At 44.1% G+C, this 16,242-nt stretch overlaps 1 protein-coding gene across 1 annotated transcript; it reads right to left on the bottom strand.

The window, feature by feature from the left end:
* Positions 1-405: 405 nt before the first annotated feature.
* ndnf (neuron-derived neurotrophic factor) lies at positions 406-11,484 on the bottom strand. Its single transcript, XM_069150754.1, has 4 exons — positions 10,907-11,484; positions 4,184-4,378; positions 3,684-3,808; positions 406-2,557 (listed from the first exon to the last, which is right to left on the bottom strand). Exons 2-4 carry the CDS (start codon positions 4,375-4,377, stop codon positions 1,161-1,163), a joined length of 1,716 nt encoding a protein of 571 aa, XP_069006855.1. The 5' UTR covers position 4,378; positions 10,907-11,484; the 3' UTR covers positions 406-1,160.
* Between the last annotated feature and the right edge of the window lie 4,758 nt (positions 11,485-16,242).

The following is a 16,242-nucleotide window of genomic DNA, read 5'->3' as shown; positions in this document are numbered from 1 at the left end:
TATGAAACATGAATGGCTCGTTGGGAAAAACAAAGAGAGAACTCAAAAGTACGCAAAGACGTCCTTCCTGGAAATCTATCAGAGTGTACGTTGATGAGACACAGATTTTATTGCAAATGATGGCACCACGAGTTAATATTTTTCTAGTGGAGCTGCAGGCACCACTTCTTAATTAAACTTATTTCCAGCGGATAATCCATCTCCTGTCGGTCTTTTCTAGTCACTAATCATTTATGGGATCAAGTTATTTTAAAATCCCTCTGCGCATCAAGTTCTGCCTACGCAACCGTAACTTAGGTGTCTCAGTCTATAAACACAATACGCAGTGTGGTCTGTCATCTCGGAGCCATGATTGTGAGGTTAACTGCTTGGCAAAAGAATATGACACCCAGGGTGACACAGGGATTACTTGTTCTATATTTAGTCTTTATGTACATGAATATTGGCAGGACAGCTCTGTACATGTGACACACACACACACACACACACAGCGATACAGTGATAATAACACAGATCTCCAGCACAGAACACATTTACAAGATGGGCTCTAGAGCAAACACTGGCTGAGATACATCAGGGAATGTCTGAACTACGACAACTTCCTCATAAAACTGGAATTTTCTTGCAACAGTTATTATTGTCATCAAAAAAAAAAAAAAAAAAAAAAATAGAAAACCAGACAATCAAAAAGAGAGACAAAAAGTATAAAATAATTTAAATTGCTCCTAAAACATGTAGTGAATATGCAGTGAGAGATCTATACAAAGCAGGCAGCTACTGTGTTTCCACCAGGTCAACGTGATTTAGAAACTGCAGGATGAGACAAATATGACAGACAAAAGCAAATGTCATGCAGCAACAAGATGAAAGATGATCTTCTTTGAAGTTCTGCCTCCCCAGTAGCAACATGATGTCGAGACAACAAGCCTGGAAACGAAGCACCTCACACTATGGGCCACCCAGACGTGCCACAATGAAATGTAAACATAAATATACAGGTTGATATCTCTCTCTACAAACAGTTCGGTCACTGCCACAGGCCCATCAGCTGTGTGAGTAGTCAGTCTGTATACACTCCTTAGTAGAATATCACTTAGAGTTAAATAAACTTATTTAATATATATATATATTTATAATAGATTTCTTCTTTGCAGAGTCATTTAGCAGTATTTCCTTGTTTTCACCAGTTTGCTCTGGTATTTCACTGAGTGACCGCTGTGTCCCACCACGTAAACGTCCAGCAGGTAGGTCTTGCCTTGCTCCAGACCCATGATGGTCTCTGTAGTCACAGCTTTCTGCAGGTTCGGGCTGTGGAAGTACTTGCACAGGACCTTTTCTGACTTCCTGCGGGTCTCTGGCCCGGCACACTGATTCTGTTCCCTGCGTCGCTGCTCCTCGCCATAATTGTCGGCCACCTCCTTGCGGTAAATGCAGAATTTGTTGCGGTCCTGTGTTCCCAGCCAGGCCACGGTGACGGAGGAGCAGGTGCGCAGCTTGTCGAAGGCCTTGATGCGTGTGTCCTCCGGAAGCGAAGGGAAGGGCTGCTTGCTGCTGGGTCGTGTGGTGGCGAGCACCTTCAGAGTGGAGGCTCCTTTCCTGCTGCCTCGCAGGCGGATCAGGTACTTGGCTTTTGGCTTTCCCCGCAGCTGGAACTGCCGTACGCCCTCCACGTTCTGGGAGAGCAGCAGCTTGCCATCGCGCCTCACCTGCACCTGCACGGCATCCAGACAAGTGTGGACAAACAGAGTGACCCTCTGGTGGGAAGACACGGGAGCGAAACGCAGAAACTTGCTGCCCTTTCTCTTGATGAAAACATCCGATACTTTGCCGTCCTTCAGCTCCACTGTCTTCTGACGAGCCTCCTCTTTAGTGCGGGCGAAAGTTCCAACGTACGCTGTGCTGGTGTTGGTCGCAGAATTCACAGCAAACACATCAAAGTAGTACTGTGTGTCTGGTTTCAGGTCTGACACAGTAAAAATGTTTTTATTGCCGATGCACACCTTCTGAATGTCTGATACTTTGGGCTTGGCCGTGTACGCCCGTGAGATCTTGTTGCTTGTTAGGCCTCGGTCTTTGCCAAAACCATTGTCAGAGGGAACAAAGCCAAAGTGCACAAAGTCAAACGGGCTAAAGTCTCTGCCGGGCTTTGGAGCCATCATGAAGGCGTCATCGGTGCTCATTTTAGCCTCAGCAGCACACATACTCTTAAAGTTGTGCTCCTTGTTGATCACCACGCAGTACTGGACAGGCTGCCCCATCAGAGAGCCTGTCGGTGTCGGCTTCCAAGCCAGTGTGATGGTGGTGCGGCCCAGTGCGGTCACGTCCACGCGGGGGTCGTAGGGCAGCTCCGGGTAGGGCTGGTCAGATTCTGGAGTCGTGGTGGCGTACACCTTGAAGTTGCTGTCTTTCTCAGTGGACAGCAGCTCCAGCTGATAGAGGCCAGAGGGCGTGCTGGTGGCCACGTAAGACTCCACATCGTTACCCTTGTAGGTGAAGAGCTCCGTCCCCTCATCTACTGTCACCTGCTGTTTCTGCTGGTCCAGAGGTTCGGGCTGCCCTGGAGAAATAAAGCAAACACGCACAACATGAGCCTTTTTGCTTGATACTAGCTCCAAGCTAGTATTAGCCATTTAGCAGTCATGACCTTTAAAACATTTGTCTTTTTTGTCTTTGATGTAAGAAAATTTCCACCCCAAACTAAAGATGTTTAATGTTATGAGGTCATGATGAAGCTCTGCAAGCCACATGGACGATTAGCTGCCTCACATGTTTTCACTCCAAACATCCCCAAAGATCACAGGCCAGCATTCACTCGGCCTTTTCAGTGGAAGCTGGGCTACAAAGAGACTCCTTGTAGCTTTTATGTAGGAGAGAGACAGTCGGAGCTCTTACTCCGGTTTGAGCAAGGAACCATAATATTATGTTTGTCAACCAGAGAGTGTGCTCAGTGGTGTACTAAAAATTTATGCTCAAAGATCTACTCCCATTAGAGACATTTGACAAAAAAAGGTCTGCAAAGACAGGAAGAAGTTCTTCGGCTGGCCTGTTGCTGCACCACTTCTTGTGAAGTCAGACTTCTACCAAGTTTGTCATTTTTCTACCCATTCAGGATAAATTATTTTCTCTTGAGGCAAGGTACAAGTCTTCAACTACCCAATAAATCATTTTGGTATATTTGATCTGACAAGCGCATAGACACACACACAGGTGCTCATGATATTGACATTCAAATATATGCTCACATCACACATCTATGCTCTAAACCGCTGCTTTAGTCATCTGGCAAGATCCCCTGTGCTGAAAGGACACCCTCCAGATGGAGAAAGTTTTAATGTGAGGCAGGAGGGGGAAAAAAGCAAAGTAAAAGAGGAAGGAAGACAGACAGACAGAGTGCAGCAGGATTTACCTTAAGAAGACCAAGGCATCTTAAGTAAAGGGATGTAATGGCTTTGATTCAGTGGGCTGACTGGAGTAGAGCCCTGCTCTGAAATTATAGACGTCAGCTTGGGCCGAGTCAGACCTCATAAGTGGTCAGACTAGACACCACGACTGGGACTTAATTAAAACCCACCAAAACACAAAGTCTAACATCACTATGTAGGTTAATTGTGTGTGGGTGGGTAGTGATATTTCCACGTAACGTCTCATTAACCTATTCCACTGCAGCCTGATGTCAATTATACCTGATCCCTCTCCGCTGGCCTCTTCTGGTAGCTCCTGCAGCGTGAGTTTCCACTCCAGAGGAGCATCACAAGGTGTCACGGTCACAGACAGGGGTGTGTTGTCTTCTTCCACCACAAAGTAGTACCTGTGAAAATAATAGTCCTGATATGAGCACCAGCATTCATCATAATTTGACATTATCCTAAATAATGTGTCAGAGTAAATGCAGGAGCAGACAGAGACTGTAATGCTTAAGCACGTTATTGTACCACTGACCTTGGTCTCTCTCCTTCTGAGCTGACAGACTTTCTCATCTATTATTTAGTTTTTGCATCAACATAATAGATCATGTTACAGAGCAACTTCTGAGGTTTCCTCTCTATTTACAGTAAACGGCCATCCACAAGTTTAATGCTTTCCTCAACGATTGTTATGAGCAGCAAAAGGTGGAATTGGTTTGTTTTTTGCAATCTTGACAGCATGTAGACAGCTTTGATCTCCGGGATTATGTCATTCATACCTTTTGGGCGTGTCCCTGAAAAGGTAGCCACTGATCTCAGCGCCGTCTGGTATGACGGACGAGTCGTGGAACAGCGACTTGTCTCTGATCTGCATCTGAAAGAGCCCTTCATCTCTCGTCGGCAGCTTCTGGGCCACAGATCCCAACCCCAAGAGCACCAGCAGCACCGCGCTCCAACCTTTACACTGTCTCATTCTGAAAGACACGGAGAAATGACTTCAGGTTAATTCAGAGTGGCATGTGCAGTATGTCCTACAAACACAAGCAAAATGTTTCATCGTAGAGTTACATTTATAAATGCTGTAAAGGAATAGGTTTTTTTTTTTACAAGTTATTTTCTTGCTGAAAAGATTGATACCCCTCTCATGTCTTTGCAGTAACTATGAAGCTCCAGCCAGCAGCCAGTTAGCTAGGAAGACCAAGTGGGTAACCTGAGTCTACTCAAAGATATTAGCTAAACATATCACCAGAAAAGAAAATACTTGGTTGTTTTTTTTTACAATTGGACTCAACAAGGCTAGCTGTTATCCCTTGTTTCCAGTGCTTATGGTATGAGAGCTAAGCTGATCAACTCCTGCTTGTAGTTTATAGCATGCAGATATGAGAGCAGTGTCAATTTTCTCAGCTAATTCTCAATAAATTAAAACCCTAAAAGGTCTGATAATACAACAAAACACAACTATTGATACTTTTGGAAGTAGCAACAGATGAACTATGTTGGATTTTTTTTTTGCCAATATCCTTGATGCTGATATTTTCTAACTTTTTATCTGATTGCTGTTACCGATATATGCACGTATTTTGCCATCTAATTGCAGAGACCATCAAGTCTCTCCTCTAGTGGAATTAATAGCTATATTATTATGCCCACAAGCAGAATACAATGCCTTCCAAAATGTACACATTCATTCCGCAAAGTAAGAAAACTACTTCAACTATCGGCTAAATAGGACCATACGTCATATTTATTTTCATGGAACGTTTTCTTTCAACCAAATCTGAAAAATTCATCCTCCTTGAAAGGCTTGAATGATGTGACACTTTAAAAGCCACAGAAACTTTAACATCGCGGACACGCTGTTGCACCGTTGCAAGCAAGACACATAATGTTTTCGCACTGCATGTACACCCTCATACGGGGGACTTGACATCTGCCGTTCAGTCAAGCATTGAGCATTTAGACAAAATCAATGTGTCATTTTACCAGCTTCAGCAGAAAGAGTCTGATGCCAATATTTCATTTTAAAACCTTTATCGGCCGATACCAACGGCGTACCGATATATCGTGTGTCACTAGTTGTAGCTTAATATTTTGTGTACTGACATGAGAGTGGTTGTAATTTTCTCAGCGATCTCTCACCAAAACCAAACACGGCTCTGAGATAGAAAAAAATCATTTAAGAGGTGGTGGTGGGCACATTTTTTGTTTTTTTCCCTTGCGAACATTGCCAGGCTGCCTGCTTTTGTTTGCTGTCTTGTTATGCTAAGCTAAGTTAAACAACTAGTTGAAGCTTGATATTCAGCACACTTTCATGAGAGACATCTCAAGCCTCCTATCGTCTTAGAAATATATTGAATATCAAAATTGACCAAACACTGGCTCCAGGTTGTTTTTTTTGCATTATTTGTGGGTTTCGTGGCCACCATAGGTTTCACACAGAGGGATGAGGCGAGGGGTATTCAGTTGGTTGCAATAGATATATGCCACCACATCCTGCACACTGCTCCTTTATATTGGTGACTCATTTCAATTACAATGTCTACAAAATGTCTATTTTTGTCATGGACGTTGTGAATTTTCCTTTCTCTTCATCATTCTGGCGTCGGCTAAAAACAGTAAACTCGTCCTAATAAGTGACAGCTATTTGGCATCACACGGTTTTGGCACCATGCTTACGTTGTTTTAGCTCGGTTCTGCTTTAATTTCTTTCCACAACATATTGTATTTGTTCCTGAAAAAATGTATAACTATTTTTTCCTTTTAGTTTTATCTTTAATTACCATTAAACATAAAGTCCTGATGACAACACAGTCTCCATCTGTGAGTGAATAAGAGAGTAGGAGACAAAGAGAGTGAATGAGCACCCCAGGTCGCAGAGAGCAACGGGGGATTAGATTTTAACAGGAATGTGTGAAGGAAAAGACATTGCCTGGCGCCCCGGGGAACCACACAGTTTCATAAAACTCTTAATATGAAAATCCACAAATCCATGTCGTTCAACTTTTATTGATGCTAATATAAAAATGTTTGGTGGTGCAGGCCACAGTTAGAGCTGTGGCTCAGGACGAGGTGCAGCTGACTGTGGCTCAGAGCCTCTCACGTATCCCCTGTCTATTGATTTTGCCCCATTGATTGCAGCTGATGGGAATGCCAAATCCCTGGTGATTTAATCAGTGTAATGATGGCAGATTAGCTAGATACTTAACTGCCATTTACTGCAAGCGAGATGGTGTCCTTTTAATGACCCCTCTCCCTCTCCCTTTCTCTGCTCACCCTCCCTTGTCTGTCTCTTCCCCTTGATCACAGTTTTTTCATCAACCAAATAATCTCATTCACACTTGTGCTCACATATTCTTCTCTTTTGGTTCTTCTTTACAATGTCTCCTCTCTAACCTGATCCTTAAACAGAGGCGGATAAGTAAAACCAGAGGGCTCAGGCCCGGCCGGACCTCCACACCACAAATGTGGCTTCATTTCTGTATTACGGTCGTTTAAAAACACAAGAAGCGGGAAAAGGCCCTTGACAGCTCCTGTCAGTGTCTCTGCTGTTGTGTGAGCCCATGCAGCCTCCCGTCGTGCCGCCAGACTTCAGAGAGCAAAAGGAAAGCCGCCTAAGTGGTACTTTGAGGTTTGACTCACACAGAGAGTGGAGATCCTTATCGCCTCAGCTTGTCTCATTCCACTTCAGAAACGTGTCAGTCGGAACAAAGACATGTCTATTAATACTCAAGACAGCGCTGAGGTGGCATGTACAGAGCTGCTCAGAGCTGTCTTTCATACCTACATCCCCAAACACATCGCAGACACAACGAGGGCCCCGTCCCCCCGGCCAGCTCCGTCCACCACACTGATGTCATTACACATAATGCCAGCTCGCACTCATACAGTCAGGGTTTTATCACCACCGTCATTAGCACATTTGAAGTTTGCCTTCAATGCGTTCCTCACATGTGACACTTCTGATTTAAACCCTATGAGCTCTCTACTTTTCCCACACGCACTGAAGCACTCAGTCCCTCACAGCACACTGCATGCTGCAGAGATGACATCTGAATATCACAGCAGTTGTGTCGGGTCACTGCGGTTTCACGAACCAGCACAGAGTCAACATGGTCGCACAGCCCGCGCTGAATCTGCTTCTACATGCAGGCCTGTACCACTCTCATGCCACAGAGTTCCCTTACCAAAATAACACACAAAAAAAGCTGCATCTGGAACAAATGAAGTCACATGTTTAATTAGAACGGGGAAGAATGTATGATCGCAATTTGAGGAAAGGATAATTTTATGGCAAGGTCATGTCGTGTCGACTTTGTTTTGCTGTTGCATTTTATCTGTTTATTCATCTATTTATAGGTTTTTGTTTCACTTTTTGTGGAATTTGCGGAGTATTTTAGGGTGAAAAACATTGTATATGTTCTAATTGGCAGGCTGTGGAATCTAGAAAGCTGTGTAATGGGATTAAAGGACAAATGCAGCAGTTTACAATAGGTGGAAATAGTCATGATCCTCTTTCCCATGGCTGTCTTTGACACATCTACAGTGTCAGTTTTGAGGAGAAAACTGAAGAAAAATGACCCCCACCTCCTTTCCATTCCTGTGTAATCTCAGGAATGGCATCCCATCAGCTGAATTTCTACTCTAACAGCTTTGACCCAGCTCTAATTTGGGGCCATTACAAGAAAATCATGTGCAAAGCCAAAACACAATGTTCACACTTTGTATTTACATCTTCCAGATGCATGCAATCAGCCAATCCACTGCAAAATGAAAATCATTCACGATCCACTGAAGATGAAAGCAGGAAAATATCCATTACATGCAACAACTTTCATCCACCTGATCGACTCTGCGTGCACGTGTGTGTACTTCCAGCGGGAGAACACTGACTATAAGCACACGATTTCCATGTATGGGGGTTTTTCTGGCCACAAGACAGACTACATCCTTGCATCCCCAGGCCTGTCATGCGTTCGCACACGTATGTGCTCGAGCACCAAACTGCCCCTGACCTCCCCTCACTTTGTTTAACCAGCCCCTCTCTCTCTCTCTCTCTCTCTCTCTCTCTCTCTCTCTCTCTCTCTCTCTCTCGCCCTCGCTCCTTCCCTCCAGCTCCTTGTCAAGATGGATAAGCCTCCTGCCTGCTGCCACATGGAGCTCATTAACAGAACGGGAGGGAATAAAAGACAGTTTAATTTCAACACAAATAAAGAGACATTTCGGATTCCACCCAACAAGACGCCTGGCATGGGCTCGCAGGACCTGAAGCCTCTGTGTGTTTTCTTTAGGGGAGTCTGGAGGCAGATTTATGGTGGGTCCTCGGTAGCGAGCTCCATCACCGCTGTCACTTCAGGGCCAACGTGGGGATTGGAGTGAGTGGAGAATATGGAGGGGGGGTAATGGGAGGGGGGCTGGGAGCCAGGGATGGAACCACACAGGACCTGGACCTGTTCTATAGGCAGGCCAAACCAAATCAGGTCTGGTGCTCTTGGACAGTTAAACAGCTCATTAATGAATTGGTAGAGACTGTGGTAAGGGCTCAGGTCCAAGAACGGAGACTTATATCTGTGTGTGTGTGTGTGTGTGTGTGTGTGTGTGTGTGTGTGTGTGTGTGTGTGTGTGTGCGCGCGCGTGTCCAAACCCTCACATTCCTCTGTTCCACTCTGTGTATGAGTCTAAATCATCACTCAGGTTCTGTCTGCTCGCCATCCACAACATCACTCACAGTTTTGATTTTCTGAGCTCTCCACATCATCAGAACCACGAAGGCATGGCACAAAAGCATCATGGAAAGGGGAGCCCAGTTTCCTTCCCCTCTCCTCCTCCCCTCCCCTCCCCTCATTGCTTCTTTATAGTTCATCTCCGGAGCTCGCGTTTAGTATTGCATCCAGGAATGCCTCCGTGAGGAGGTCGCAGGGCCGCGCTCTGCGTAAAAAAACATTCAGATAGCAGTGAGGGTGGGGGGAGTGGCGGTGGTGGCTCTGACTGATGTGCTGGCATTGTGGCTTCGACGGTGATTATAGATTACAAGAGAAAATGCCCCCCCAATGGGAAAGTCATCCACCCACTTGCCCATCATCCGGGGCACACTCGGACGGGGCTGGCCGCGTCGTGGGAAATGAGTCAATCATGATCCGTTGTGTTGTGCTTCTCCAAGCACAACACAGAAAGCCTGTTCAGCAGCTAGTGCGAGCAGGCTCTGCCTCTTCTTGTGTCCATCTGAGGGAGCATAATGAGGGGCTTTGCAAAGCGAGTGTACCCGGAGGGGGAGAGCGGGAGCGCACGGGGTGTGGGATATGATGAATAATGTAACAAGGAAATAAAAACTTGCGCCCTTAATCTTCCACCACTGACTCTGGATGGGTGACAAAAGGCATCGCGGAGGAGACTGTATATACACCGCTGAAGCCTGTCACTTCTCTGGACGCACACGGCTATAGCAACACTGGCGGAATTCTTTCAGCCGGAGAGTTTTCATATGCAAATCACGGTTTAGTTACGGTATGCGACGCAGACCTTCCCATTTTAAGACTTTTTTTTTTGTTCATGATTCATTCTCCTGAGAAAATAGAAGGGAGGCAGTGTGGCTTCACCCTGCTGCTAAATACAGTTATTCAAATCCCCACTCCGGGTATGTCTCCCATTAAACACCGACTGAGAGGCTCTCACATGGACCGGATGAGGAAAACAACTTCCAACTCGAGCTAAACTGCCATTAATCTACCTCCAACCGATTTAATTAAAACAACAGAGACCACGGCAAGTTCAATTTATCCCAATTTTTACTTATATTAAAAAGGTAAATCTTCGTGAAAACGCTCCTTTACAGTCTGTTAGGCTCGTACAGGTGCGTAAAAGCACCCATGGGTGACACAGTCAAACTAATATTTATGAAAATATGTACTCGGTGTATAAAAAAAAACAACACTTTGTGAGTTAAAGTGTGTGTGAAGAGAATAACACACATTGCGCACAGGCAGCTAGAAATACTGCGCGTATTGATAAATCGCCTTTATTGGGTGCTGTGTCACCCCTGGGAGCATGGGAACTGTCGCGAGGCACAAAAGCAGGAGGATTTTCTAAAGTTGCTGAAGAACAGTGATATACAGCCCAAAACAAAATGAGCTGAAATTTTTTATAAAAGCATGCAGTTGTGGCTTGATTGAAACGTGTTTGAAACTTTTAACTTCCCGGAGTTTTAACCGCAAAACCTCTCAGTCCCCTCTCTCTCTCTCTCTCTCTCTGTCTCTCTGTCTCTGGCAGACATTTCAAAGGCACTACTTTACATGGAGAGTCCGGCTCTGAATTTATTTGGAGCTTTTATGCACATTTTTAAATAATAATAAAAGCCTCAGAAAAGTTAAAGACAGCAAAGAAGTTTTTTTTTCTGCTCTCGTAATTTCCTAGAAGCTCCGGACCAGACGCACCGCTACACGCCAGAAGCAAATCATGCGAAAAAAAATTTAAAAAAAAAATAAATCTTTACAGGAGACAAGTCTTACCTCTCGGAATATGAAACGAAGAAGTTGTGTGAAGGATAGTGCCTCTTGTTCCTAAAACCACTGATTTTTTTTTGTTTTGTTTGAAAAAAGTGCCTTTAAACTAAAGCGATTTAAAAGAAGAAAAAAAAACCACGTTGTCCTCTGCAGTGTCCAGTTAGTTCCTTCAGTTTTCACCTCTATTGTTGGTGCCTATCAATCGGATTAGGCGACTGCTCTGGTGCGTGTTTGCAGTTTTCTTGCGGATTTAACTGGTCTCTAGTGGGCAGGAGTGTGTGTGTGTGTGTGTGAGAGTGTGTGTCAGTGGGTATCCCGAGTGCTGGCAGTGCGTCCCTCCCCTGCCGCGCCGCTGCTATTGAAACCTCCACTGGATTGGAGGCAAAACTGGTGCGAACTTCTTCTTCTTCTCCTTCTTCTTTCTTGCGCTCTAGACTCCACAGAACCACCCCACTCCTTCAGCAGCGCGCCACAGAAAAACCAACAGGGACCAGTAAGAGCGATACTCCCAGATTTCACTGGCCCTCAAAGACTTTAAATGTGCCTATTTTTTTGTAGGCACATTTAAACTCCTCACGGCTGTCAAAATAAAAGTAAAATAAGTAAAATAGGAGCAGAGTGTATTCCTGAAAGCAGACAGTCAGATGTCACATAAATCTAACACCTCGTGGTTTCTGGAGAGCGGGGTTCCCCCTCATACTTTTTATTTCCATGCTGTTTACTCTGATGCTCCCCGGAAATTATTAGTTTGGGCAATAGCGCCCTGCCGAAGTCACGCAACCCCTGGGGCTATAGTGTGCAGGCAAGTTTTATCATGGGCCCTGATACCTGGGTGGGTGTGCAAAGCATGATCATGATAGGCTCATCTGCAGAGCAAATTTGGTTGTGGAAAGAAATTTCTCCTGAAGTGGAATGTGGCTCACACAACCGATACTAAGTTTTACTCATCAGCTGTGGACATTCCCACAGAGGCATTAGTGCTGTTGTCTGTTCCCAATTTGAAGCACCAGGGAAACAAATATTTATCCAAGATAAGAGCCATTGACTGAATTGCCCCCAAATTTACGGCTTGATGGGGGTCCGTGTCTGATGAGCAGGCAATCTAGATTTTTGAGGATGCTGCAGTTTCCTGCTGTTTCCTCCCCAGGAGGACCGTCTTTCGTGTTGTGTTGAGGTGCAGATTTTTATGCATGAGCGGCTTTCGGGTTGCATAGAGCTTCCTGCAGGAGCATTTATAACACGTTCATCTAAAGGTTAGACCAGACTCACTTGTTTTGTACTTTATGTTTGCAGAGGCACTAATAGCAAGTTGTGTTCTGAGAATAATAAACATGTGGGGAACATCCACAATTAAAAAACGAGTCATGACATGTTTGCAGGGTAGAACTTGTAAAACAAGAAAAAAATAAAGACATACTGACTCACATTCAGCTCTATTGTTTCTGAATATGGTAAATTTCTCTCTCTCTCAAAAAAAGTATTTCTAAATATATTATTGACCATTCATCACCAGTATAGATCTGTTAGGTTGCAGACTGTTGCTAGTGGGAAGATGGACAACGTGTTGGTACAACAGCGTCATCTAGCGTTTGCTAGAGGAAGACCACAGAGGACAGAGACAGCAGGGAGCACTTTGGGAAATGGAGATTTTTATTCTTTGTTATAAAATTAACAAAAATGACACACGAGGCTCAAATGACTGCAAAGAAAACAGCAGTTTCAATAACATACACTGTCCAGTGTTACAAACAGTTCTTACAAACAGTTCGGTTGCACTCATGAACTTTTTTGTTTTTATTTTTTCTGTAGCCTATAATTAACAGGGACTGCGCTTATATTTGCACACGTAACCTACACACACATGCACGTGTGTGTGTGTGTGTGTGTGTGTGTGTGTGTGTGTGTGTGTGTGTGTGTTATCATGCCTGGGTTTATGATTAGTGCCGCTGTGACTTGCACATCCTTGGGATTAAAATAGATGCCAAATTGAATCTGCTATTAGCCACACCACCAAGCTGTGAAAACGAATCCACTCTGGGGACATGTATATTCACAATGACCCAGACACACACACACACACACACACACACACACACACACACACACACACACACACACACATGTATGCATGCGCTGACCCAGCTACATGCCAGAATCTTGAAAATGTATCCACACCAGGGACAGTTTAGTGCAAAGGGAGGGAGGAGGTGGAAAACGCTCCTGTGATGCTAATCCCTCTGCACCGCTCTGATTCAGAGACTCAAAATATCATTTAAACAGATTTACTGAAACAATTTGCACACAACACACATTTTTGACCTTTTACTCTTTTGGAGGAATTCCACTGCGTCCGCTCATGCTCTGTTGTGACGACGCCCTGTTTGACGCTTACACAGCATATAAACTACAGTTCATACACATTTGGTCACTGAAACTCTGGTGGAGTTAACATCTCATCTGCACATGTTATATTTGAAACTGATTTCCAAGAGACTACAGCCAGGCTAATGCTAACATGCTGATGCACTGTAAATTATGTTCACACTGTTTTATTCTGACATGTGCATTTTGTGTTTATCACTAAACACAAAGTACAGATGAGGGTTTTTTTTATTTTTACTTGTACAGCTTCGTAGGTATGTCATCGCAAAGCTAAGTGTTGGACAAATTTGAATGTTGGCCTGTTGATGTTAGAGGAGAAACTACAGTGGGTCAGCAACGTCAGAATGATTAATCCTCTGAGGACTGTGAATGTCTTTACAAAATTTCATAGCAAGTAGTTGTTGAGATATTTTCAGCCCAGTTTCACAGCAAAGAGAAACTGTGTCAGTGTCACGCTTTCCCTCGCCTATAGGCATGAAAAGTACACGCATGTATGACCAGGTTCACCGAGGGACCATAGGTCCAAGTCAGTAGTAGGTGACAAAGCAATGTGGATTTCTCTTAAGTAAGTTACTCTAATAAGGAAATCGTAATGTTTTGGAAAGACAAAACATGACACTGACACGGTATCCTGTAGTGGGCTGGTGGGTGTATTACACACTTTGGTGTAATACGGAGATATTTTAAGAACAAGTAGGGTGTGACCGTGTGAGAAGCCATTTTTTTCCATCTTTGAAGCCACATGGAGTATCCAGAGAAACTGGAATAATGTTTCTGGAAAGATATGTCATTTTTCAGTACCATGAAATAATCATCATTTACCTTTATCAGTTGGCAGCAGAAATGTTAGATATCTGAAAACCTGGACAAATAAAATTTGTCAAGATTTATACTTTCTTCTGTCACGGGTGGTGGTAGGTGATAAACATGCTTTTTTTTTTAATAATTGGGTTGAACCAACCCTTTATCAAAGTAAGCTTAACCTGGTGAACTTCAGCAATGATTAATGGTTCATTATCAGTGTGAAACCTTGTTGGTATAACTTGTTTGCTTTTGGATATCGAGTCATCCATTGAACCAAAATAGTTTTCCTTCCCAATTGTGTCAATTAAAAGGTCAGCAGTAGGATTCTCCTACATTTAAGGGTAATATATCAGACTGAGGATTTAAAATGAAAACCATGGTCATGATTTCATGCTTTAAGAGAAAGTCTGCAGTATGTTGTGGCTTCAAGATGTTTACAGGTCAGTCCTGAACAACAGACGCACGTTGGGAGTCCTGACACGCTGGTCTCAGTCTGTTTGCTTTGGGGGATGAGTCTGTCACTGACTGCTGCTTCACCTAACTGATCTCCTTACACTTCCCCAGCGGCTCAGGTAATCCATTAATGCAGGGAGGTTGGAAAGTAATATCTTATTGGACTTAAATGCATTCATATGATGCTGAGCAGAGGCTGGATGTTGTAATCTGCATCACTCAACCCCCCCACATCCGTTTAAAGTTGCCTGAGAGGCTTTCAGTCACAGCTGCAGAAAAAGGAGGACTGAGTCTTGCCTTTTAGCACTACTTAATACTGAGTTCATCATTAACTCAACAGAGCTGAGAGCCTTCTCCAGACAAACATCCTCTCTGTAAACACCTCTCCCCATCATGTTTTCCCTCTCATCTCTCCTTGAGGGGTGCAGGGAGGACAAACAACGTGTGAACTCTGACCTGACTAAAGGCGGTAAGACATCTCGCCTTTTTATTTAATAGCTACACTGGACGAAGCATGCGGTTGTGTGCACACTGGGTGATATTAAAGGCATCATCCCTGTGGAGAAGAGCAAGATGGAGTGGGAGGAGAGACAGGAGGTTACAGTTCAAGGGAAAGAATGAAGGGAGGGAGGGATGGTGACGGGAAACTGGGCAGTGCAAGCTTCACCCGGTCGTGTACCCACCTGGCCTTCAGCAGATATCAGCTCAAAACTAAATGAGGAGTTGATAAGGCCTGAAGGGTTCATTACTTGAGGAGGGATTTTGCTGTTTTGTTGAGTTTGTTTGGCTGAAAGATCCATGATGTTGCAGAGATAAACACAGAGGGTATTTAGGTTTTATGAGTGGTTCAGCATTTCTAAATTAGTCTATAGGCCATCCTCTTACTCACTCATTCACTCTCCCTCTCTTCTTCTTCAAAAAGCTCTTTTGGCTCTTGATAGGAGGAAGAAAAAAAGAGGCTAAAAAGCCACAATTGAAACCAGATGAAAGAAGACACGAGTGAAGAGCGCATGTCGTGTCAGCGTCTAACTTCCTCTCATTATCCAATAAGAGGGTAGTAGTTGTCAGCATCCAACTTCATCCTATTACCCAATGAGGGAGCAGCATGTCGGCAGTGCCTGAAATACTCAGGGGACAGGGGAGAAATAAACAAAGAGCAATGTTTTAGTCTCCCAATCACTCACTCACTGAGGCAGATTCAAGCAGGAGTCTGTCTCGGGCCTTTTTAGTGAAACTCTAGAGCGCAGCAGCTCCAGGCATGGTATGCCTATTGTAAACACAGCCGTGAGGAGGAAGAGACAAGTGGAGGAGGCTCTGTTCTCCACACTCTGTCTTCTGTCTACAGATGGAAGAAGGACAAACCAGAAGAGGCATTACGTCATGTGTAACAGATTACACAAGTGATATTCACATGTTTAGCAAGCAGAAAGAGATTTAAATTGATCATCTTTAAGATTTCTGACACCATTTATGGTCATTATTTTGCTGCATTAGCCACTCAGTGTATTTAAATTAACTTTTTATAGTGTAGATTTTGATGTTAGAGGCAAAAACTGGAGAAACTCTCTTTTAACAGGAAGAAAACCTCCAATAGCTGGAAGGAAAAAGTCTCTTTTAACAGGAAGAAAACCTCCGACAGCTTGAAGGAAAAAGTCTCTTTTCATGTCATGTGAACCGTTAAGTCCGTACAGAGCACCGTATTA

The sequence above is a fragment of the Embiotoca jacksoni genome, unplaced genomic scaffold (assembly GCF_022577435.1).
Source record: "Embiotoca jacksoni isolate LCO1_2020_lvr unplaced genomic scaffold, fEmbJac1.0.p SCAF_16, whole genome shotgun sequence".
Classification (NCBI taxonomy): domain Eukaryota; kingdom Metazoa; phylum Chordata; class Actinopteri; family Embiotocidae; genus Embiotoca; species Embiotoca jacksoni.
This window is presented reverse-complemented; position numbering and strand designations above follow the sequence as displayed.

Coding starts and splice junctions, on each gene's coding strand:
- ndnf (XM_069150754.1), bottom strand. CDS start 4,377: ATGAGACAGTGTAAAGGTTGGAGCGCGGTGCTGCTGGTGCTCTTGGGG. Junction 3,809..4,183: donor TTCAGGGACACGCCCAAAAG/GTATGAATGACA, acceptor TTATTTTCACAG/GTACTACTTTGTGGTGGAAG. Junction 2,558..3,683: donor GGCCAGCGGAGAGGGATCAG/GTATAATTGACA, acceptor TTATTTCTCCAG/GGCAGCCCGAACCTCTGGAC.